Here is a 26,533-nt window from a genome sequence, read left to right on the forward strand (position 1 = left end):
TGTTTTTCATGTGTACATCTGTCTCAGTGCATCTCCCATTGGCTGCTTATGAAATAGGCAGCACTGCAATAGTTTTGCCATCACATTTCTTTCTGCTGGCTCAGTTGAAGGAACGGTAGTTAGTATTGTAACGGGATCTCTTAATGGTTTATTTACAACCTGACCCAGCTGCTCATTGTGCTGCTGTGACCAACTTTAACCCCTCCCCAAATACAACACACATACGCCCACTTCCTGGCGGGTAGGAGCGATGGGCCAGTAACTAAAAGATTGCTGAATCGAATCCCCGAGTTGACAAGGTAAAAATCTGTTGTTCTGCCCCTGAGCAAGGCAGTTAACCCACTGTTCACCAGGTGCCAATGACGTGGATGTTGATTAAGGCAGCCCCCCGCACCTCTGATTCAGAGCGGTTGGGTTAAATGCAGAAGACACATTTCAGTTGAATGCATTCAGTTGTAAAACTGACTAGGTATCAAATCAAAATCCCACAGTCTCCCTGTAGCTAATCACGTAACTGCCAATCATATCTACCTGTCAAGCCACTCCGACATTGCTCGTCCTAATATTTATATATTTCTTAATTCCATTATTTTACTTTTAGATTTGTGTGTACTGTTGTGAATTGTTGGATACTACTGCACTTTTGCACTTGCTGGTGTGACCTCCCGGGTGGCGCAGTGGTCTAGGGCACTAGCTGCTAGGGTGCTAGCTGCGCCACCAGAGTCTCTGGGTTCGCGCCCAGGCCGGGCTGGGTTCGCGCCCAGGCTCTGTCGCAGCCGGCCGCAACCGGGAGGTCCGTGGGGCGACGCACAATTGGCATAGCGTCGTGCGGGTTAAGGAGGGTTTGGCCGGTAGGGATATCCTTGTCTCAGTATGTAAAATGTAATAAAAATGTATGCGCTCTACTGTAAGTCGCTCTGGATAAGAGCGTCTGCTAAATGACTAAAATGTAAATGTAATGTAGTTAGGAACACAAGCATTTCGCTACACCCGCAATAACATCTGCTAAATAAACTCAGTAAAAAAAAGAAACTTCCCTTTTTCAGGACCCTGTCTTTCAAAGATAATTTGTAAAAATCCAAATAACTTCACAGATCTTCATTGTAAAGGGTTTAAACAATGTTTCCCATTGAACCATAAACAGTTAATGAACATGCACCTGTGGAACGGTCGTTAAGACACTAACAGCTTACAGACGGTAGGCAATTAAGGTCAGTTATGAAAACGAAAGAGGCCTTCCTTCTGACTCTGAAAAACACTAAAAGAAAGATGCCCAGGGTCCCTGCTCATCTGCGTGAACGTGCCTTAGGTATGCTGCAAGGAGGCATGAGGACTGCAGATGTGGCAAGGGCAATAAATTGCAACATCCGTACTGTGAGACGCCTAAGACAGCGCTACAGGGAGACAGGATGGACAGCTGATCGTTCTCGCAGTGGCAGACCACGTGTAGCAACACCTGCACATGATTGGTACATCCGAACATCACACCTGCGGGACAGGTACAGGATGGCAACAACAACCGCCCGAGTTACACCAGGAATGCACAATCCCTCCATCAGTGCTCAGACTGTCCGCAATAGGCTGAGAGAGGCTGGACTGCGGGCTTGTAGGCCTGTTGTAAGGCAGGTCCTCACCAGACATCACTGGCAACAACGTCGCCTATGGGTACAAATCCACTGTCGCTGGACCAGACAGGACTGGCAAAAAGTGCACTTCACTGACGAGTCGCGGTTTTGTCTCACCAGGGGTGATTGTCGGATTCGCGTTTATCGTCGAAGGAATGAGCGTTACACCGAGGCGGTGTGTCACAGCATCATCGGACTAAGCTTGTTGTCATTGCAGGCAATCTCAATGCTGTGCGTTATAGGGAAGACATCCTCCTCCCTCACGTGGTACCCTTCCTGCAGGCTCATTCTGACATGACCCTCCAGCATGACAATGCCACCAGCCATACTGTTTGTTCTGTGCATAATTTCCTGCAAGACAGGAATGTCAGTGTTCTGCCATGGCCAGCGAAGAGCCCAGACCTCAATCCCATTGAGCACATCTGGGACCTATTGAATCAGAGTGTGAGGGCTAGGGCCATTCCCCCCAGAAATGTCTGAGAACTTGTGACCAATAAAAAAAACAATAAAAAGTTGCTGTTAACTATCCACTGATATTGTATTAAGAAGTTTTAAACTATTAGGCCACTGTTTTATCTTGACCAAATAATACAGCTGGCTCCAAAGTAGGAGAACCTAGTGCTGTGGGCCAAGCCAGTATCTCTCTTGACAAAGAAAAGGATTCCAATGTTAGCCTTATCTGCGTGGGGTTTGTAGATGTACCTTTTCTAGTGATAAAGATGGGGGCAAATAGTGAAAAACCATTTGGCAGTATGTCCAACCGGATTCACAACCGCAGACCATGCGTAACCACACCAGCCCAGGACCACATCCAGCTTCTTCACCTTTGGGATCGTCCGAGACTGTGGGTTTGCACAACCAAAGAATTTCTTCACAAACTGTCAGAAACCAGGGACCTGACCTGACTGCAGTTCTGCATCATAAACGACTTCAGTGGGAAAATGCTCATCTTCGATGGCCGCTGGCACCCTGGAGAAACGTGCTTTTCACGTATGAATCCCAGTTTCAACTGTACCAGGCAGACGGCGTGTATAGCATCGTGTGGCAAGCGGTTTGCTGATGTCAACGATGTGAACAGAGTGCCCCATGGTGGGGGTATGGTATGGGCAGGCAGGCAGGCAGGCATAAGCTACAGACAACGAACTCAATTGTGAATTTTGGTGCCATCCTTGACGATGCTTACTTCCTGCCATGGAGAGAGGAACGCCATGGGCATAAGGATTGTACCAAACCTTCTAACCTGCAACTCGGGACACCTGCATTTCACTATGGAACATGACGAGGGAGGTCTGAACTTCCTGGATGTACACGTCCACAAAACAGGTGTAGACATTGACCACAGTACCCCTCACCCTGAGGACCAACCTGTATAGTCTACCACACACTTTCATTTGCACCACCAGCTGAATAGCGTTTTCTTCCTAATTGTCTTCCCCACGCCCTTTATGAACTTGTCCATTCCCTTGTTCTGATTATTCTGCTGAAGGCCATTGAAGGCCGAAAAGTTTATTTTAACCTTGCTTAAATAAAACAATGAATTCTTAATGGTGAGCGAACGTTGAGCATTTTCCTTTTCAATTATGATTACATTCTTTGCACCTTGACTCACACTGGTAAGAAGTGGAGGGCGCGCAACCAATATATTTGTGTCAGAGTTTCAGTGGACTAGCTGACGTTGCAGAACTTTGGGAAGACCCTTACCATGTTGGGACGTCATGCAGGCTTTAGGCTTAGAGTTGGGGGACAATAAATGTGGTAGGTCATGGTCCTACACGAAGAGGGACATGGGAGTTCTCACGGCCCAGTGTTTGTCCTGGTTAAGCATGGGCCCCTGTCTGAAACAACACTCTGGGAATTGTTTGTTCACAGAATGTCTGGCTCTTTGGGCCAGCTGGTACTGTTGGAATGTCCATCCCTGGTGTGTTCCCTCAGGCATACGCTTCACGTTTCCTTTTTTTAACAGGTAGCCCCCTGAGTTGTGGAATCAGTGAAATCCCCATTACTGTTGATGGTAGGGGATTAAAGTACAGGTCGACAGATACCGATTATTGGAGGACAAAAAAAAAGCAGATACCGATTAATCAGACGATTTTCTATATATATATATATATATATGTATTAATGAGAATTACAACAATACTGAATGAACACTTTTATTTTAACTTAATATAATATGTAAAATCAATTTAGTCTCAAATAATGAAACATGTTCAATTTGGTTTAAATAATGCAAAAACAGTGTTGGAGAAGTAAAAGTGCAATATGTGCCATGTAAAAAAGCCAACGTTTAAGTTCCTTGCTCAGAACATGAGAACATATGAAAGCTGGTGGTTCCTTTTAACATGAGTCTTCAATATTCCCAGTTAAGAAGTTGTAGTTATTATAGGACTATTTCTCTCTATACCATTTGTATTTCATACACCTTTGACTATTGGATGTTCCTATAGGCACTATAGTATTGCCAGCCTAATCTCGGGAGTTGATAGGCTTGAAGTCATGTGCTTCAAGCATTGCGAAGAGCTGCTGGCAAACGCAGGAAAGTGCTGTTTGAATGAAAGCTTACGAGCCTGCTGCTGCCTACCACCGCTCAGTCAGACTGCTCTATCAAATCATAGACTTAATAATAATAACACAGAAATACGAGCCTTTGGTCTTTAATATGGTCAAATCCAGAAACGATCATTTTGAAAACAAAACGTTTATTCTTTCAGTGAAATACAGAAAAGTTCCGTATTTTATTGAACGGGTGGCAACCCTAAGTCTAAAGGACTATTTATGACAAAACCTTCTATTATGACACAACCTTCAATGTTATGTCATAATTATTTAAAATTCTGGCAAATGAATAACGGTCTTTTTTAGGAAGAAATGGTCTTCACACAGTTCGCAATGAGCCAGGCGGCCCAAACTGCTGCATATACCCTGACTCTGCTTGCACTGAACGCAATTTCCCTAGTTAATATTGCCTGCTAACATTAATTTATTTTAACTAAATATGCAAGTTTAAAAAAAAAATATTTGTGTATTGATTTTAAGAAAGGCATTGATGTTTATGGTTAGGTACATTGGTGCAATGATTGTTCTTCTTTCACGTATGGGCATTTGTTAAATCACCCGTTTGGCGAAGTAGGTTGTGATTCGATGATAAATTAACAGGCACCGCATTGATTAAATGCAACGCCGGACAAGCTAGTTAAACTAGTAATATCATCAACCATGTGTAGTTTAACTAGTGATTATGTTAAGATTGATTGTTTTTTTATAAGATAAGTTTAATGCTAGCTAGCAACTTACACGAGTGCAGCAAGGAGCCAAGGTAACAGGTGGTCAGCCTGCCACGCAGTCTCCTCGTGGAATGCAATCTGCCATAATCAGCATCCAAAAATGCAGATTACGATTGTTATGAAAACTTGAAATCTGACCCCCCAAAAATTAAAAATAAATAAGCCAACCTCTAGATTAAATTTTAAACCACGCATGCTCACAGCCTTTTGAACAAGCTGTAAATTATATTAGTGATATTTTGTCTGCGTACATATATCTAGCCCTGTCACGATCGTGTGGCGGATTGACGGACCAAAATGCAGCAGTTGGAAAATAAGCCATCCTTTTTTATTTTAAAAGATGACAAACAATAAACACGAAACACTTTAACAAAATAACAAAACGACCGTGAAGCTACAAACGTTGTGCACATACATACAGGCTACAAACGTTCTACATAGACAATTACTCACAACCAATGAGAGCCTATGGCTACCCTAAATAAGGCTCCCAATCAGAGACAACCGAAATCAGCTGTCTCTAATTGGGAACTCATTCAGGTAACCATAGACTCTCCTAGACAACTAAACATACATAGACAACGCTAGACATCTACACTCAACACAAACCCATTTACTACACCCCATAACCCCTTTACCATATAAACACCCAAAACTAACAAAACATAAACATTCCCCATGTCACACCCTGACCTAACTAAAATAATAAAGAAAACAAAGAATACTAAGGCCAGGGCGTGACATAACCCCCCCCTTGAGGCGCGAACTCCGGGCGCACCATACACAGTCTAGGGGAGGGTCTGGGTGGGCTTCCCTCCACGGTGGCGGCTCCGGCTCTGGTCGTGGTCCCCACTTCACCACAGTCCCTAACCACCTCCTTAGCCTCTTCAAAATGACCCCTCTCCACATTAATCCCATTGCATTAAGGGACAGCTCCGGACTAAGGGCCAGTACCAGGGTAAGGGGCAGTACCAGGGTCAGGGGCAGTACCAGGGTAAGGGGCAGTACCAGGGTAAGGGGCAGTACCAGGGTAAGGGGCAGCACCAGGGTAAGGGGCAGCACCAGGGTAAGGGGCAGCACCAGGGTAAGGGGCAGCTCCGGACTGAGGAATGGCAGCTCCGGACTGAGGAATGGCAGCTCCGGACTGAGGAATGGCAGCTCCGGACTGAGGAATGGCAGCTCCGGACTGAGGAATGGCAGCTCCGGACTGAGGAATGGCAGCTCCGGACTGAGGGACTGCAGCTCCGGACTGAGGGACTGCAGCTCCGGACTGAGGGACGGCCCATGGCTGGCTGACAGATCTGGCTGCTCATGGCTGGCTAACGGATCTGGCTGCTCATGGCTGGCTGACTGATCTGGCTGCTCATGGCTGGCTGACTGATCTGGCTGCTCATGGCTGGCTGACTGATCTGGCTGCTCATGGCTGGCTGACGGATCTGGCTGCTCATGGCTGGCTGACGGATCTGGCTGCTCATGGCTAGCTGACGGATCTGGCTGCTCATGGCTAGCTGACGGATCTGGCTGCTCATGGCTAGCTGACGGATCTGGCTGCTCATGGCTAGTTGACGGATCTGGCTGCTCATGGCTAGCTGACGGATCTGGCTGCTCATGGCTAGCTTACGGATCTGGCTGCTCATGGCTAGCTGACGGATCTGGCTGCTCATGGCTAGCTGACGGATCTGGCTGCTCATGGCTAGCTGACGGATCTGGCTGCTCATGGCTAGCTGACGGATCTGGCTGCTCATGGCTGGCTGACGGATCTGGCTGCTCATGGCTGGCTGACTGATCTGGCTGCTCCTGTCTGGTTGGCGGCTCTGGCAGATCCTGTCTGGTTGGCGGCTCTGGCAGATCCTGTCTGGTTGACGGCTCTGGCAGATCCTGTCTGACGGACGGCTCTAGCGGCTCCTGTCTGGCTGGCGGCTCTAGCGGCTCCTGTCTGGCGGACGGCTCAGTGGGCTCATGGCAGACGGGCGGCTTTGCAGGCTCATGGCAGACGGGCGGCTTTGCAGGCTCATTGCAGACGGATGGCTCAGATGGCGCTGGGGAGACGGATGGCTCAGATGGCGCTGGGGAGACGGATGGCTCAGATGGCGCTGGGGAGACGAGCAGTTCAGTCATCGCTGTGCAGACGGCAGACTCCTGCCGGCTGAGGCGCACTGTAGGCCTGGTGCGTGGTGCCGGGACTGGTGGCACCGGGCTGGGGACACGCATCTCAGGGCTAGTGCGGGGAGCAGCAACAGGACGCACAGGACTCTGGGGACACACAGGAGGCTTGGTGCGTGGTTTAGACACTGGTGGTAAAGGGCTGGAGACACGCACCATATAGCTAGTGCGTGGAGGAGGCACTGGTGGTACTGGATTGGGGCGGGGAGGTGGCGCCGGAAATACCGGACCGTGCAGGCGTACTGGCTCCCTTGAACGCCGAGCCTGCCCAACCTTACCTGGTTGTATGCTCCCCGTCGCCTGACCAGTGCGGGGAGGTGGAATAACCCGCACCGGCCTATGTAGGCGAACCGGGGACACCATGCGTAAGGCTGGTGCCATGTACACCGGCCCGAGGAGACGCACTGGTGACCAGATGCGTTGGGCCGGCTTCATGACATACGGCTCAACGCTCAGTCTAGCCCGGCCGATACGTGGAGCTGAAATGTACCGAACCGGGCTATGCACGCGTACAGGAGACACCGTGCGCTCTACTGCGTAACACGGTGTCTGCCCGTACTCCCGCTCTCCACGGTAAGTACAGGGAGTAGGCGCAGGTTTCCTACCTGACTTCGCCACACTCCCTTTAAGGCCCCCCCCAAGAAATTTTTGGGTTGTACTCACGGGTCTCCAGCCTTGTCTCCGTGCTGCCTCCTCATATCGCCTCCTCTCGGCTTTCGCTGCCTCCAGCTCTTCACGAGGGAGGCGATATTCTCCAGGTTGATCCCAAGGTCCATCTCCTTCCAATTCGTCCTCCCAACTCCAGAAATCCTGTGTAGGTAGGTCCTGTTGCCGCCTTCCATGCCGCTTGGTCCTATGGTGAGTAATTCTGTCACGATCGTGTGGCGGATTGACGGACCAAAATGCAGCAGTTGGAAAATAAGCCATCCTTTTTTATTTTAAAAGATGACAAACAATAAACACAAAACACTTTAACAAAATAACAAAACGACCGTGAAGCTACAAACGTTGTGCACATACATACAGGCTACAAACGTTCTACATAGACAATTACTCACAACCAATGAGAGCCTATGGCTACCCTAAATAAGGCTCCCAATCAGAGACAACCGAAATCAGCTGTCTCTAATTGGGAACTCATTCAGGTAACCATAGACTCTCCTAGACAACTAAACATACATAGACAACGCTAGACATCTACACTCAACACAAACCCATTTACTACACCCCATAACCCCTTTACCATATAAACACCCAAAACTAACAAAACATAAACATTCCCCATGTCACACCCTGACCTAACTAAAATAATAAAGAAAACAAAGAATACTAAGGCCAGGGCGTGACAAGCCCTGCACTATTTGAACAGTTCAAGTTGATCATGGTGCATTTGTTATCTAGTGTTTTATCATTCCAGGACCCTGCTCTGACAATTTATAGGGATACTGATTCTGTCCACTGTGTTCAATGATTCAGTCAACTTTGGTCTTAACTTTCCAACTCCCTTTCTCTCCTTCCAGGTGACACAGTGAACCTCCTACCAGAAAATTCTTTCAAGAATTCAAATTATGACTTTGGGAACATTGGTCTGGCCCTGTACAGTGGTCTGTTTGCGTATGGGGGCTGGTAAGTACAGAGAACTAGAACTTGACTGACATCCAGGACTATTGAACACTAGGCCAGCATTGTCCATTCTAATCCCATTGTAAACACCCTCTTAGAGTTCTTAAGTCAGTCCTCCTAAGTGAATTGAAAAGTCTGTTCAGACTAATCCCCATGCCTGGTGTTCACTCCCTCTTTCCCCATCCCGCTTTCTCCTCACTAGCTCAGCTTCCATCCAATTGGCAACATTTGCATGCAAATATTCTAAAATCTGCATAAATGAAATATGCAAATGTTTCCACAAGTGGTGTGTTTCCACCGAACTTGAATCTAATGTTCAATGTGTTTCCATTTGTATTTTCAACTCTACCGATAGTTTTAAATAGCAAATGCGCCTTGGTACACAGCTCCAGTCTACATGAACTTTTTTAATTTAACTAGGCAAGTAAGTTAACCTCTAACGCCTACCAAACCCGGATCCGGGAGCCCCCCCATCACAAAAGCGGACTAGCCTAGCCTAAAGCCACAGGGATATCATATAATAAAATGTTCATGAAATCACAAGTCCAAGACACCAAATGAAAGATACATATCTTGTGAATAAAGCCATAATTTCTGATTTTTAAAATGTTTTACAGGGAAGACAAAATATGTAAATCTATTAGCTAACCACGTTAGCAAAAGACACCACTTCCATACTCCACCATTTTCTTACTGCATCAGTAGCTATCACAAATTCGACCAAATAAAGATATAAATAGCCACTAACCAAGAAACAACCTCATCAGATGACAGTCTGATAACATATGTATTGTATAGCATAGGTTTTGTTAGAAAAATGTGCATATTTCAGGTATAAATCATAGTTTACCATTGCAGCCCCCATCACAACTCTCACTAAAATGACTAGAATAACTACAGAGACCATTGTTTATTAGCTAATTACTCATCATAAAACATTTCTTAAAAATACACAGCGTGCAGCAGATGAAAGACAGATCTTGTGAATCAAGACAATATTTCAGATTTTCTATGTGTTTTACAGCGAAAACACAATATAGCGTTATATTAGCTTAGCACAATAGCGAACATTACAACAGCATTGATTCAAGGCAAAAATAGCTATAACGTATAAACCACCAAAATATATAAATTTTTTCACTAACCTTCTCAGAATTCTTCAGATGACAGTCCTGTAACATCATATTACACAATGCATATAGAGTTTGTTCGAAAATGTGCATATTTAGCGGCACAATTCGTGGTTATACAACGTGATTAGTGACCAAAACTTCAAGCAATCTGTTGGACGCCATCTTGGAGAGGAACCTAATCTAATCCATAACTAATAATAAACTTGACTAAAACAATACAGGTTGGACAGCAATTGAAAGACAAATTAGTTCTTAATGCAATCGCTGGGTTACAATTTTAAAATTAACGTTACTTCAAGCATACAGCGTGCGCTAAAGCGAGATGCACCGAAAAACATGGCGGAATAATTATTTGCCATTTGTCAACATAAATACGAATTAATACATTAAAAATTGCTTACTATTTGCCGAGCTTCCATCAGAATCTTGGGAAAGGCGTCCTTTGTCCAAAAGAATCGTTGCTAGGTTGTATTATGTCGTCTTCCACTTTGCAATTAGCCGTAAACATTAGCTTGAGAGAGAGCTACCCAACTTTCTACAGCGCCAAGAAAATAAATACCCGAAAATCGCAATATACTGACATAAACTGATATAATTTGGTTCAAAATAACAAGATTATGATGTCGTTAAAGCCTATATCGAATTAAAACACAGCCGGAAATGTCTGAGATCTATAACCGATGTTTCCAAAACAACGTTCCAATGTCCTGAGTGCGCCAGAGCGAAGGAGAAAAGAAAGATCCACCTCGTTCCCAATCAATTTATAGACTTCCTGAACTGCCTAGAGCAGGGGTGTCAAACTCATTTCGCATCGTGGGCCACATACGGCCTAGGGAGATGTCAAGTGGGCCGGACCATTAAAATTATACCATACTCTGCTATAAATAACCAAAATATCATGTCTTTCCTTTGTTTTGGTGTAAAGAAGCACAAGAACATTAGGAAAATATTGAAATTTAATGAACTATCCTTTTACAAAACATTTCATGAAACACCTCATATTTCCTTAGACAAATGTGCAATTTACTTTTATCATTCACAAATATGCATTGCAACTGATCCCACTGATTGTACAAAGGCACAAAACTTTAATTGGTACTAAAAAATATAGTAATGCACTTTAAGATTAAATGAGACTTTTAAAGAAAGGAATTTTTAAACCACTTACACATACGCATATAAAATCTAAATGTAATCCCTGCGTACACCTTACAAACTAAGGAGAGTGATTTTAAATGTGTAATGAAGAAAGTGTTCGCCTGTCCTGTAAATCTGTAAACTTCATACATGAAACATACATACACATACAATACATACTGAAAATTTATGGAGTTGTATGAACAGTAGAATTCCATCACACAACTTTTGTTTTGAAGCTGCTGACTAACATTAAAGTGCACATTTTTTAAATCACCACAGTAAGGATTCATCTTCACAGAGCTGTATTCTTTCAATGCAAACAGTATCTAAGGCAGCATTTTAAAGGTGTTAGTCTAGTCTGGACTTGTATTTGTTCCTGAAACTTGGCATCTTTTGGCCTGTACAAGTGCATCAACACCAGGTGTCATGTCCTGACTAGCTGTCACTTTCAGAATGTCATTTAAGTGCATTTAAGTGCTTGTTTGTGAGCCTTGAACGCATTTTTGTTTTATTGATATTCATCACTGAGAAAATTTGTTCACAAAGGTAGGTTGTCCCAAACATGCACAAAATTTTAGCAGCCAGGGCTGTTAATTTGGGGTACCCTGGTAGTAGATACTGATAAAATCTGTCCAGACCTCACAGGGCCACGTCTGTGATGTCAGTGCTCTCGTCAATTGCCACGGAAAATGCAATAAATGACTTGACTCTCTGTTTCAATTGACTGTCTAAATCTGCCGATAGTTCCGAAATCCTCTCTGCTATAGTATTCCTCGTCAGGCTAATATTGGCAAAAGCTTGTCGCTTCTCGGGACATACAAGTTCAGCCGCCTTCATCATGCATCGTTTAACAAAGTCACCGTCGGAATACGGCTTCGATGCTAATGCTATTTCGCTAGCAATTAGGTAGCTGGCTTTTACCGCTGCTTCACTGACTTCTCGGCTCTGGATGAAAGTTGACTGCTGTTTCCTCAGACCCGCCAGCAATTCGTTAATCTTATCTCTTCTCAGTTGTCCTTGCAAGCCGTCATATTTTTCGCTGTGATGAGTCTCGTAGTGGCGTCGAATATTATATTCCTTCAATACCGAAACTTGTTGCAAACACACCAAGCACGAAGGTTTTCCGTGCATCTCTGTAAATAAATAGGACGTGGTCCATTTTTCTTTGAAAATTATACACTCCTTATCTACTTTTCTCCGTTTGGATAACGACATTTTGGCTAATGAGGGTGTAGCGGAGAGGTAGAGACCAAGGTATTAACAACGTCGTAACAAGCAGCAGATGGCGCATTGATACCGTCTGCTGTTTTCAGTCTGTCTCAGTGATGCGGCTTGTCTTCTACTCTGATGGAAAGAGTGCGCCCCTTAGCGGATAATCCATGAATTGCAGCGAATTAAAAATATTAATTCCATGTCTTTTATGCATTTTTTCCACTTTCAAATTATCCTGCGGGCCTGATCGAACCTCCTTGGAGGCCGGTTCCGGCCCGCGGGCCGTATGTTTGACACCCCTGGCCTAGAGACTCCATTTTAAGGCCCTCTATTCGCTGACACCCAGGGGAAGGCGTATGCAGTGCATCTCAACCAATAGAAGACAGGCAGGGTTAAACACAGGTCTCAGAGCAGATTGGCAAATTTGCCATTCTCACACAGACATAGGAAAAGTGCTCTAAGTCCAGTTCTGTTTCACCCACAGACATAATTCAAACGGTTTTAGAAACTAGAGAGTGTTTTCTATCCAATAGTAATAATAATATGCATATTGTATGAGCAAGAATTGAGTACGAGGCAGTTTAATTTGGATACGAATTTGTGCTATGTCGAAATGGCACCCCCCTAGTGGCAAGAACAAATTATTATTTACAATGACGGCATAGGAGCAGCAGGTTAACTGCCTTGTTCAGGTGCAGAACGACAGATTTTTACTTCGTCAGCTCGGGGATTCGATATAGCAACCTTTCGGGTACTGGCCCAATGATCTAACCACTAGGCTACCTGCCGCCCCTGTAGCCTGATGGATAAGAGCGAGAATATTTTTATTTAGCAAAATGGCAGTCAAGCATTGATCATCATGTCATCAGAATAAGACCCTTGATATGTTATTGGAAAGGAGTATCAAGCTCATATCTTGCACTTTCACCACCCTGTAAAGGTCATTACTTGTATGGTGAATGCACCAATTTGTAAGTCGCTCTGGATAAGAGCGTCTGCTAAATGACTTAAATGTAAATGTAAATGTTGTATAATCTGCATCCTACTTTAAACTGCATGGTTTCCCAAGTCGTAGTGGGAGGAACACACACCATGTCATCGTGTGGTTTCAAGTTGACTTCGATATGGTAGCGTTTACATCAATATTTGCGCATAAAGGCATTTCCACCGCCATTTCTCGCATAATTCATTTTACAGACAAAGATACCACTACGTCAAATTATCTGCTGACATTTACCAAATTGTACCAAAACTTCCTGTTTCCATCACAGCTTTACTTGCATAAAAACTGTGGATGGAAACTTGGTTACAGTCTCACTTTTTACTCCCGCCTGGTCTTTTTACCACTGTTATGTTTTGTTCATCTATGGTATATGAAAGCAATGATTTAATATCCTCTCACCCTCAATGAAATCACAGCGTGTCTACGTTACAATAGATTTACAGTGTTCTGATTGTGTATCTAAACCATGTCTTCTTTATCTTGCAGGAATTACTTGAACTTTGTTACAGAAGAAATGATTGAACCTTACAAGTGAGTGTCCAAACTGTTCCATGGCTGCGGTCCAAACAATTAAGATAAACCCTCATCCACTTACCCTCGCCTTATGCCCTTGGGGGAATCCCCGTCGCCATTTTGGAGGGTGGTCCAAATGATTAGCCAAGCAAGGGAAGTTTAACGTAAGACCCTCAGCCCTCGTTTTTAGTCGGCTTTGCGAGTGTACAATTATGTTCACGCCGGGCCTGAAACTCCCCATTACTCAAACCACGGCAATTGTACATACGCTAAGAAAAGTCAACAAAAAACAAATGCAAATAAGTTAGACATTTAGCTACTACGTAAAAAGTCAATGTGTTGGAAATTGTAGAAATATTTTTTTTTCCTTTCAGAAGTTCCAGCTAGGCAGGCTAATGTTAGTTAGCTAATTCATTTGCTAGCTATCATACAGTAGGCGTATATTAATAATTATACACTGCTCAAAAAAATAAAAGGGAACACTTAAACAACACAATGTAACTCCAAGTCAATCACACTTCTGTGAAATCAAACTGTCCACTTAGGAAGCAACACTGATTGACAATAAATTTCACATGCTGTTGTGCAAATGGAATAGACAAAAGGACGTGGAGGAGGTCGTAGGAGGGCAACAACCCAGCAGCAGGACCGCTACCTCCGCCTTTGTGCAAGGAGGTGCACTGCCAGCGCCCTGCAAAATGACCTCCAGCAGGCCACAAATGTGCATGTGTCTGCTCAAATGGTCAGAAACAGACTCCCCGAGGGTGGTATGAGGGCCCGACGTCCACAGGTGGGGGGTTCTGCTTACAGCCCAACACCGTGCAGGACGTTTGGCATTTGCCAGAGAACACCAAGATTGGCAAATTCGCCACTGGCGCCCTGTGCTCTTCACAGATGAAAGCAGGTTCACACTGAGCACATGAGCACATGTGACAGACGTGACAGAGTCTGGAGACGCCGTGGAGAACGTTCTGCTGCCTGCAACATCCTCCAGCATGACCGGTTTGGCGGTGGGTCAGTCATGGTGTGGGGTGGCATTTCTTTGTGGGGCCGCACAGCCCTCCATGTGCTCGCCAGAGGTAGCCTGACTGCCAATAGGTACCGAGATGAGATCCTCAGACCCCTTGTGAGACCATATGCTGACACATGCACATTTGTGGCCTCATTTTGCAGGGCTCTGGCAGTGCACCTCCTTGCACAAAGGCGGAGGTAGCGGTCCTGCTGCTGGGTTGTTGCCCTCCTACGGCCTCCTCCACGTCTCCTGATGTACTGGCCTGTCTCCTGGTAGCGCCTCCATGCTCTGGACACTACGCTGACAGACACAGCAAACCTTTTTGCCACAGCTCGCATTGATGTGCCATCCTGGATGAACTGCACTACCTGAGCCACTTGTGGGTTGTAGACTCCGTCTCATGCTACCACTAGAGTGAGAGCACCGCCAGCATTCAAAAGTGACCAAAATATCAGCCAGGAAGCATAGGAACTGAGAAGTGGTCTGTGGTCACCACCTGCAGAATCACTCCTTTTTTGGGGGTGTCTTGCTAATTGCCTATAATTTCCACCTTCTGTCTATTCCATTTGCACAACAGCATGTGAAATTTATTGTCAATCAGTGTTGCTTCCTAAGTGGACAGTTTGATTTCACAGAAGTGTGATTGACTTGGAGTTACATTGTGTTGTTTAAGTGTTCCCTTTATTTTTTTGAGCAGTGTATATTTAATATAAGTAGACATTGTCACAGGCCGGCTCATAGCCTGTGGCAAAAAATGAGGGGACACGAACAGGTATAGACCAATCAAAAATGTTCTTTATTATAAACCAAAAACCTTTAATTAACTTCTTATGGCTGCAATCCCATTACCGGGATGATATGACAACAGCCAGTGACAGTGCAGGGCGCCAAATTCAAACACTCATAATTAAAATTCCTCAGACATTCATGTGTTTAATATCATTTTAAAGGTAATCTTGTTAATCCCACCAACATGTCCAATTTCAAATATGCTTTTCAGCGAAAGCACTATAAAACGATTATGTTAGGTCACCACAACCACAATAAGCACAGCCATTTTTCCAGCGAAAGATAGCATTCACAAAACCCAGAAATAGAGAAAATGAATCAAACCTTTTGATTATCTTCATCAGATGACTCATAGGACTTCATGTTACACAATACATGCATGTTTTGTTTGATAAATTTCATAATTATAACAAAATCGAAGTTTAAATTGGCGCGTTACTGTCACGTAGAGTAGGCCAGAAGGCTAAACTGGATAACCTAACCTCTATCAAAATAAAAAGATGGCGGAGCCGCAAAAGTTCTTCTGTGCAAAGGTGTTTATTTACAAGTGATTCCGGAACAAAAAACAGTACTGCCATCAACGTCTACCTTATGGGACAGCTTAAAAACAATGCTGCCCCATCCACAGCTCGCTCCATAATGCCTCTCCATGAACTGAAAGAGAGGCTCCTTTTGTAGGGCTAGCCCCTCCCCTCAGAACAATTAACCCTAATTAATTAAGCAATTAACAATACAAACCTACATTTTCCATTAACTAAACAAACATACTAAAGGATATACATTGCAACACGGTTTTAAACAATATCATTTACAACATTACATCACTACTGACAATATCTTTCAATATGACCATATGCATTAATGCCATTTGGGACAGGCACTATAAAGCCAGCCCAATTCCCTTAGCTCGGGTCCTTTTCCAGCATACCCAGAAGCTACAGAGATGGAGAGAGGAACAGACCAAACAAACAATGCGCTCATCCACAACATTGATAAGTATAATTTATATTGTATATCTCAAATATGAACATTGACATAAGTGTGAAATGTATGCACTAAGACAGAAGTTAATTTGTGTGTCGATCAACATTGTTAACTTATCTTATAATGGCGCAGGGAGGAGTGATGAATGTGTGTGTGTGATAAAGAACCAAATGCTGCCCGCGGCCAGTGACGGACTTCTACGTCACAGTTACATTCACTCGTTCCAAAAACATCAAGTGATTTTGCATAGCCACATCATTTCAACAGAAATACTCATCATAAATGTAGATGATAATACAAGTTATACACATGGAATTATAGATATACCTCTCCTTAATGCAACCGCTGTGTCAGATTTCAAAAAACCTTCAGAAAAATAAACCATGCAATAATCTGAGACAGCTCAGAACAATAGCCAAATTAGCCGCCATGTTGGACTCAACAGAAACCAGAAAATACATGATAAATGTTTCCTTACCTTTGATGAACTTCGTCAGAATGCAGTCCTAGGAATCCCAGGTCCACAATAAATGCTTAATTTGTTCGATAAAGTCCATTATGTATGGCCAATTAGCTACTTTGGAATTGTTTACCAAACGCTCTAACCAAAGTAACAAAGCGCGTCCACTATAACTTGAAGAAATGTCCAAAAGTTCCGTAACAGTCAGTAGAAACATGTCAAACAATGTACTGAATCAATCTTTAGAATGTTGTTAACATACATCTTGAATAACGTTCCAACCGGAGAATTACATTGACTTCAGTTGACCGATGGAACGGAGCTCCCTCTCACGTGAACGTGCCAGTTCAATGCGTGGTCACCTTATGGCAGTGATTACTCATTCCTGTCTCTTCGGCCACCCCCCCCCCTTCACATTAGAGTCAGACAAAGTTCTATTGACATCTAGTGGAAGCCGTAGGAAGTGAAAACTCATTCATATCTCGCTGTAATTTCAATGAGAGCTTGGTTGAAAATCTGCCATCCCCAGAAAATCCAAACAGAAAGTGGAACTTCTCAGGTTTTTGCCTGCCGTATGAGATCTGTTATACACAGACAATTCAAACAGTTTTAGAAACTTCAGAGTGTCTTCTATCCAATACTAATAATATGCATATATTAGCAACTATGACATAGGAGCAGGCCGTTTACTCTGGGCACCTTTCATCCAAGCTACTCAATACTGCCCCTTCAGCCATAAGAAGTTAACTTTAAACAAAGAAAAAGGAATGAGGTGTGAAAGTATCATGATGTAGGGTGTATGTTAAGTGCAGGGATGCGTGAATCTCGGTGAATATGACTGAGTGAAAACTACGTAAAACTACAAAGAAACAAACAGGATCATACCTGGAGGAGCAGAGAGACAAAAGTGGTTAGTGAAGCAGCTTAAATACCCTGAGCCCAGGTGGCTCCAATCACTAACGACCCTCCTCTGCCTGCAGGAGGAACCGCCCCTGCAATGCAGAGGGGCTGTGACACCCCCCTTGTCACGCCCTGGCCTTAGTATTATTTGTTTTATTTATTATTTTAGTTAGGTCAGGGTGTGACATGGGGTATGTGGGTATTTTGGGGTATTATATGGTAGAGGGGGTGTTGGTTGTAGTTTATGGTTTTGTGTTGAGTGTATGTGTCTAGCTGTGTCTATGTTGGGTGTAGTTTTCTAGGAAAGTCTATGGTGGCCGGAATGGGTTCTCAATTAGAGACAGCTGATTTCGGTTGTCTCTAATTGGGAGCCATATTTAAGGCTGCCATAGGCTTTAGCTGTTTGTGGGTCATTGTTTATGTATATGTATATGTCGACGTAAGTAGTTTGGGTGTGCACTTACGTTTGAAGTTTCACGATCGTTTGTTGTTTTGTTAGTGTTGTATAAGTGTTTCGTGTTCATCTTCGTCGTGGTAAATAAAGAAGATGTATTCAAATCATGTTGCGCCTTGGTCCTCTCGTTCATGTCAACGCGATCGTGACACCCCTCCTTAAAATGAGGGTCCCACCCTCAACCCAAATTTCAGCCCAACATATTCAAAACAATCCAAAGTTCACCAAAAAGATAAAAGAAAAAAAGGATACAGTCCCTGCTCCTAGCAGTAGTCCCGTGTCCCCCAGCTGACTGTCCGCCCCTCAAACTCGGCAGCCCTGGTACCTGGGGAGCAATTTAAGAGGAAAGAGGCGCAGACAGCCCATAGGGGTTAGCAGAGAAGATACAAACTAGGTTAAAGGAGCACGGGACAGAGAATCAGCAATGATATTATCCTTACCACTAATGTGTCTAATATCAAGGATGAATGGTTGCAAGAACAAAGCCCAACGCATCAGGCGCTGGTTGGGATTTTGCAGGGACCTCAGAAAAAGTGGGTTGTGGTCAGTGAACACAGTTAAGGGTCGAACCAACAGACTTCGAAGTGCTGTAAAGACCAAATGAGACCTAAAGCCTCCTTTTCAATTACAGAAAAGTTTTGCTGATTCTCATTACATTTCCGGGAGAACAAACTGACTGGACACTAAACATTGTCATCATTCTCCTGGAGAAGCACAGCCCCAGCACCGATTTGACTGGCGTCTACCTGCAATTTGAAATGTTTCCCAAAATGTGGTGCTACCAACACAGGTGCCAAACAAAAGAGCCAGTGGTCTAGGGCACTGCATCGCAGTGCTAACTCCGCCACCAGAGTCTCTGGGTTCGCCCCCAGGCTCTGTTGCAGCCGGCCGCGACCGGGAGGTCCGTGGGGCGACGCACAATTGGGCTAGCGTCGTCCAGGTTAGGGAGGGTTTGGCCGGTAGGGATTTCCTTGTCTCATCGCGCTCCAGCGACTCCTGTGGCGGGCTGGGCGCAGTGCGCGCTAACCAAGGGGGCCAGGTGCACGGTGTTTCCTCCGACACATTGGTGCGGCTGGCTTCCGGGTTGGAGGCGCGCTGTGTTAAAGAAGCAGTGCGGCTTGGTTGGGTTGTGCCTCGGAGGACGCATGGCTTTCGACCTTCGTCTCTCCCGAGCCCGTACGGGAGTTGTAGCGATGAGACAAGATAGTAATTACTAGCGATTGGATACCACGAAAATTGGGGAGAAAAGGGGATAAAAAAAAATAAAAAAAGAGCCTTAACTGCATCAAATGCCTCTTGACACTGGGGGGACCAGAATTTCTGCCTTGGCCTTCAGACTGGTCAGTGGGGATACTACTATCAAAAAGTTTACAGAAATTACGGTAGTACCCCGCCATTCCCAGGAAGCGCATCAGTTCTTTCTTTGTGGAGGGCTGTGGGAACTGCTTCACAGCCTGGACCTTGGCTTCCACGGGACAGACAAAACCCTGACAGACAACCTTGCCTAGGTATGTGACTAGCTTTGGCAAACTCACATTTAGCCAAATTGATAGTCAACCTGGCCCACACCAGTCTTTCGAACAGGGCTTGCACTCTCCAAACATGCTCCTCCCAGGAGTCTGCGTAGACGACCACGTCGTCCAAATACACAGCACATCCTTCCAGACCTAAGACAACCCGATTCATCAGCCTCTGGAAGGTGGCTGGAGCATTCCGCAAGCCGAAAGGCATCACTGTATAAGAGAACAAATCAGATGGAGTTATAAAGGCAGCAATCTCACAAGCTCTTTTGGTAAGGGGTACTTGCCAATATCCCTTTAAAAGATCAAATTTGCTAACATACTTTGCTGACCCAACTTGATCAATACAGTCCTCCATCCTAGGAAGAGGGTAAAGGTCTGCTTTAGTAACATTGTTAACTTTTCTATAATCAGTGGAAGGTCTGAAAGTGTAATCAGACTTTGACCGAAAGACAGGGTGAAGCCCAATTTGAACATGGCTCCGCAATACCATTGTCCAACATATACTGCACCTCTGTTTCCAATTGCAGTCTCTTCTCAGATACACAATAAAATCTCTGTTTGATAGGCTTAGCATCTCTGATGTCTATATCATGCTTAATTAAGTGGGTTTGCGATAGTGTCAGAAAACAAAACAGGGTAGTTTCTAAGAGTTACCAATTCATCACGTTTCTCAGAGTCTAAATTATCTACCAAAACCAAAGTTTTGTAAAGTCTGGGAGTTTTTCATCCGAAACCCTAACTACCTCCTCTTCTCCCCCCTCCACCAAATGAAAGCCACAAGATGCAGTGACTGTAGCAGCAGTCAACGCTGACCTCACCGCTGGAGTGCCTTCAACTTTGCTTTTGCAACTTTGCTAACATTGTAACAGGTTCACATGGCATAATTTCGAGGACTTCCTATGACTTGGGGTTTCAATAAGATAGTTCAAATCTGACACTGTACGCAACAGTGAAGGACCACAGTATTTTGCCTGAAAAGGTGATCTTACAAGAGGCAGAAGAGCAAGTACACGATCACCGGGACTAAACTCGCGCAGCTCAGCCTGTCCGTCATATTTCAATTTAATTTTCTGTTGAGAACATTTGTTTCTTACGCCAGTTCACCAGCCCTATACAACTTCAACCTAAAACCATTTACATAGTCAATAAGGTTCCGCGATGGTTCCTCAGGCAAACAACCATCCTGCAACACTGCTAAAGGCCCACGCACCTTATGACCAAACACCAAGTCATTTGGGTTAAACCCTGCTTTCCTGCACTACTTCACGAGCAGCTAGTAACAGCCAAGGTAACCCCTCCACCCAATCTGCAGACAGTTCTGTACAGTATGCACGAAGCAAGGATTTTAAAGTTTGATGAAAACGTTCCAAAGCTCCCTGGCTCTGGGCACGGAACGCAGTAGACTTGTTGTGTTTAACTTTAAGCTGTTTGAGAACCTGAGCAAATAAATGGGAGGTAAAGTTAGACCCCTGATCTGACAAGATTATTTTTGGAATCCCAAATGTTGAAATCATTTGAGTTAACGCTTTAACTACTGATTTTGAAGTTATGGTACGCAAGGAAAACCTGCCTGATATCTAGTTGCTTGACACAACCATTAAGTAGCTATGACCTGACTTGGACCTTGGTAAAGGCCCAACACAATCGATAATAAGATGCTCAAAAGGTTGCCCTACGGCTGGTATTGATACCAAGGTGCTGGCTTTACAACCTGGTTTGGCTTACTTGTGCGCTGACATGTATGACAAGTTTTATTAAACTGAGCTACATCCCGCTTCAAACGTGGCCAGAAAATTACGGAGTATGCAATCATAAGTTTTACGAACACCCATATGACCTGCCACATCACCATGTGAAGTTTGCAACACTACTTCGCAAAGTAGTAGGTACAACTATTTGAAAGACTGGTTCTCCTAGACCCTGATCATAGTGTGGAACCCATTTCCTGACCAACAGCCCATCAAGAAGAAAATAACACTGAGCACTATTCCTCACCACTGGATCAGGAACCACTTTATCAAACAGATCAGCCAAGGTAGTATCGGCCTTTTGCTCAGCCATCAATTAATCTCTAGAACTAATCAACTGTTCTGTCTGGAGTTTGACTGGCAACTCAAGACTTTCTGGCTTACGCTCAATCTCCTTACGAGAGGCCGCGCGGGTAACCGCACAAACTGGAAATACCTCAGGAGACAGTTTTGATCCGGAGATTCCCTTACAGGGGACACTGAAGGTTGCTTCTTATAGATGTTTAGTTTGCCATCTGCCCACGCCTTACTACCTGCCAAGTCAATCCCCAAAATCATGTGGACTCCCTCTACTGGCAACTGGGGTCTAACTCCAACATCTACATCACCCTCTACCAGACCACATTTTAGGGTAACTTCATGTAAAGGACAAGAGAATGGAACTAAACCCATACCACGTACCATTACACAACTGCCAGTATCAGACGCTTTAGAGAACGGCAAAACAGATTCCAGAATAAAATAATCTAAAGCTCCAGTGTCTCTTAAGATCTTGATTTTAACATTCTGGTTGCCATCTACCAGGGACACTACACCATCTGAAATAAAGGCTGAAAAATCACAGTGGGAAGACTGAGAATCAAACTCAACTAGTGGCTGAAAAAGCTCACCCTGGTGGTCAGAGGCTGTAACAGGAGCTACCATCACAGCAGGTTTAACTTGACCTGACTTGATTTAAGCAGAGGACAATCTTTCTTCCAATGTCCTTCAACTAAACAGTAGCGACAGGTATTAGCATTAACCGGTGCTTTAAGTCCTCCAGACCCAAACCTCTGTTGAGGCCTTTGGAAAGAATCTCCAAAAAAGGTGACCTACTATTCCTAGGAGTAAAGTTATTTTTAATTTTTTTACATTTTACCTCCTTTTTCTCCCCAATTTCATGGTATTAAATTGTTAGCAATTACTATCTTGTCTCATCGCTACAACTTCCGTACGGGCTCGGGAGAGACGAAGGTCGAAAGCAATGCGTCTTCCGAAACACAACCCAACTGCTTCTTAACACAGCGCGCATCCAACCCGGAAGCCAGCCGCACCAATGTGTCGGAGGAAACACCGTGCACCTGGCAACCTTGGTTAGCGCGCACTGCGCCCAGCCCGCCACAGGAGTCGCTGGTGCGCGATGGGACAAGGATATCCCTACCGGCCAAACCCTCCCTAACCCGGACGACACTAGGCCAATTGTGCGTCGCCCCACGGACCTCCCGGTCGCGGCCGGCTGCGACAGAGCCTGGGCGCGAACCCAGAATCTCTGGTAGCACAGCTAGCGCTGCGATGCAGTGCCCTAGACCACTGCGCCACCGTAAAGTTATTTTTATGGTACATGTCACCGTTTGACTCAAAATGGCTTTTATGTGTTAGCCTGTACTCATCTGAAAGGATTGCTGCATCACTTGGAGACTTAACTTTACATTCATTCATGTATGTAGCAACCTGGTCAGACAAATAATTTTTTAGCTGTTCTAACAATCAAATTAGACAGAACCTCAAAAGTACTAACTTCAGAAGTTGTACACCAACGATTAAATGCAGAAGTCAAATCACGAACAAACTCAGAATAGATTTGTGAATCTAACTTTATTCTGTAACGAAAACGTTGACGATATGCCTCTGGCACAAGCTCGTAGACCTTCAGAACTGCTGATTTAACTTTAGCAAAAACTTTACTGTCAGCTACACTCCATGCTGCAAAAGCCTCACGTGCTTTACCTGTAAGTACACATTGCAACAACATAGTCATGTCCAAATCTGACCAAGCTCTAGCTTCCGCAATACGCTCAAAGTATGTGTCTGGATCTGATTATCAAATTTAGGCAACAAACAAAGATTCTGTGAAACATCAAACTGGTAGACCTTCTGGTCTATTAGCATTTCTCAATCGAATTCTCTAACTGCAATTGCAACAGCTTCCTTTGCTGCTCAAAAGTTGAAGGGCTAGACTGAAAACTTCCACCCTCACTACTAGCAGACTGACCCCCAAAAACACCCAGCTTTAATCTAGTTTTAACAGTCTCTTTAATTTTCTTTTCAACAGTCTCAATCTGATAATGTTCAGCAAATTCAATTAACTGCTCCTTAATACACAACTCTAAGGCTGCCTCTGGAGCTTGAACAAAACTACTCAGAATGGAAGACATTTTCCTCAACCAATACAACTATTACAAATGTTTAAAAAAAACACACAACTCACCTGCTGTCAGTCTGGGTTCAAGGACAGGAGCCACACCCCACTATCCTCCAAAAACAACTAACTGGTCCTGGTCTTCATGCAGTCACATGTGGTGGGGTTTTATGCACACAATACCAGTGGAGTGGAAAAGATCACCTGAAACTGGCACCCCCCCCCCTCCCCCCATAACCACAGAGGTGCTCCCAAGCCAATGTAGGGGAAAAGGGGTGCTCTACCCACATTCACCTAAAACAAAATACCACGAGCCTCCTATTGACACTTGCTGAGAAAACTGAACAGGAGAGGACTCCCACCTGAACAAAACCCAGAAAAACCAAGAGTGAATTGCTAACCAAATTTAGCTACCAAGCTAACTGAACCAAAAGAACACATGGCTCTCAACGCTCTTCAACAATATTGGCCCAACCAAAACATCCCCTCAAACAATTTTATTTTTGGCAATCTGAACTAAACTAACCCAAGTTAACTACAAAACAATAATCAAATAAGCCAAATTACAAATAAACAAACATAATAATAAGACAACTAGACAAAACCTTAACCAACTATGACAAAATGTTAAAGTAAACTAAAATACTAAAGACTAAAGTACAATTAACTTTAACTTACGGATGAGCCCCCACTTGTCGGCTCATAGCCTGTGGCAAAAATGAGGGGACACGAACAGGTATAGGCCAATTAAAAAGGTTATTTATTATAAACCAAAAACGATTAACTTTAAACAAAGAAAAAGGAATGAGGTGTGAAAGTATCGTAATGTAGGGTGTATGTAAAGTGCAGGGATGCGTGAATCTGTGTGAATATGACTGAGTGAAAACTACGTAAAACTACAAAGGAACAAACAAAACAGGATCATACCTGGAGGAGCAGAGAGAGAGACAAAAGTGGTTAGTGAAGCAGCTTAAATACCCTGAGCCCAGGTGGCTCCAATCACTAACGACCCTCCTCTGCCTGCAGGAGGAACCGCCCCTGCAATGCAGAGGAGGGGCTGTGACAACATGCACTCATAATTGACTGTAGCGCATATAAAGCACCCACAAGCTACCAGTGGCTGAAAACACAATCATTGCAGGATGATTGTGTGGTCCACTTAAAAATAATTCCTTCCTCCCTTGCCCTGCAAGTGTATACTCGTCAGACGTCATGATACATCATCAGACAGACAGTGACAACTTAATTTGAGGGCTGAGGGGATAGGGTGTGTCTTTTAAGTGTTTGGACCGCAGCCCATGTTCCTTGTAACATACTATAGGTCAAGAATGACTACCTATTCATTTTGAAAAGAATTACTGGTACATGCATGTTTTATGTTAACACGATTCCTGTGTCAGCCCGTTTCAAAGTTAGAATTACTTCAGATTTTCTTCCGACGTCGGTAAACAAAGGAAGTATTGTCAGAGGTGGCGTGTTAAACTCTATAACCCACTGCACCCCCCCACACCCACAGGAACCTGCCTCGTGCTATCATCATCTCCCTGCCCATCGTCACTGTGGTGTACGTACTGACTAACCTGGCCTACTTCACCACTCTGAGTCCAGAAGAGATGCTCAGCTCTGAGGCTGTGGCTGTGGTGAGTTCTCCCCCATACTGAACCGGCCTGTATTAGTCTCTCGTGACGGATTTATGGTGTCGAGATTAGCCTGTACATACAGTACAGAACCGTCTGTCTCCACTGGTACACACTCAATATCAGGTTACGTACATCACTGTATGTCTCAGTACACACAGCCCAGTGACTGGTAGACAGACTTTGTTTGCTGATATTGTTTGTGTTTCTGTCCTTCAGGACTTTGGAAACTACCACCTGGGCCCCATGGCTTGGATCATCCCTGTGTTTGTGGGACTGTCCTGTTTCGGCTCTGTTAATGGCTCTCTCTTTACATCATCCAGGTAACTCACAAACACACACACACTTACACCAGTGGAGGCTGGTGGGAGGAGCTATAGGAGGATGGGCTCAGTGTAATGTCTGGAATGGAATTAATGGAACGGTATAAAAAGTATAAAGCCATGTTTGACTCCATTTCAGACATTACGATGAGCCAGTCCTCCTATAGCTCCTCCCACCAAACTCCTCTGACTTACACTAATTAATTCACACACAAACTCCAATGCTATATACAAGTATGCTCTTTTGGTTTGTGTGTATGTATAAATACTTTAACTTCTGTTCTCTTTGTCAGGTTGTTCTTTGTGGGCTCAAGAGAAGGCCACCTCCCCAGTCTGCTGTCCATGATCCACCCCGACCTGCTGACCCCTCTGCCGTCACTCATCTTCACAGTACGTAACCTCTCTCTGACCAGGTGCTTCTCAAAACTGCACCACCATCGAGGGCTCTCATCATTCAATATGCTAAGTAAAACATAATATTGGAACTTGTAGTCAAACATTGAGCCTGAGGATTGAAGCTCAGTATTATGGTCATTATTAGCAATTTTTCATGCCTGTCGACAATAGTCACTGCTGTGTGCTACGTTCACAAATCTCTCTCTCATACTT

General features: G+C 44.4%; 1 protein-coding gene across 1 annotated transcript in view; it reads left to right on the plus strand.

Moving 5' to 3' along the window:
* LOC129867193 (large neutral amino acids transporter small subunit 1-like) overlaps positions 1–26,533 on the plus strand; it is a 44,576-nt gene that overhangs the window by 7,353 nt on the left and 10,690 nt on the right. Inside the window, exons 3-7 of the mRNA XM_055940423.1 lie at positions 8,593–8,698; positions 13,670–13,714; positions 25,481–25,604; positions 25,821–25,924; positions 26,218–26,314. Coding sequence (XP_055796398.1) covers positions 8,593–8,698; positions 13,670–13,714; positions 25,481–25,604; positions 25,821–25,924; positions 26,218–26,314 — 476 coding nt within the window. The remainder of the gene's footprint in view (positions 1–8,592; positions 8,699–13,669; positions 13,715–25,480; positions 25,605–25,820; positions 25,925–26,217; positions 26,315–26,533) is intronic.

The sequence above is a fragment of the Salvelinus fontinalis genome, chromosome 12, assembly GCF_029448725.1.
Source record: "Salvelinus fontinalis isolate EN_2023a chromosome 12, ASM2944872v1, whole genome shotgun sequence".
NCBI classification, from domain to species: Eukaryota; Metazoa; Chordata; class Actinopteri; order Salmoniformes; family Salmonidae; genus Salvelinus; species Salvelinus fontinalis.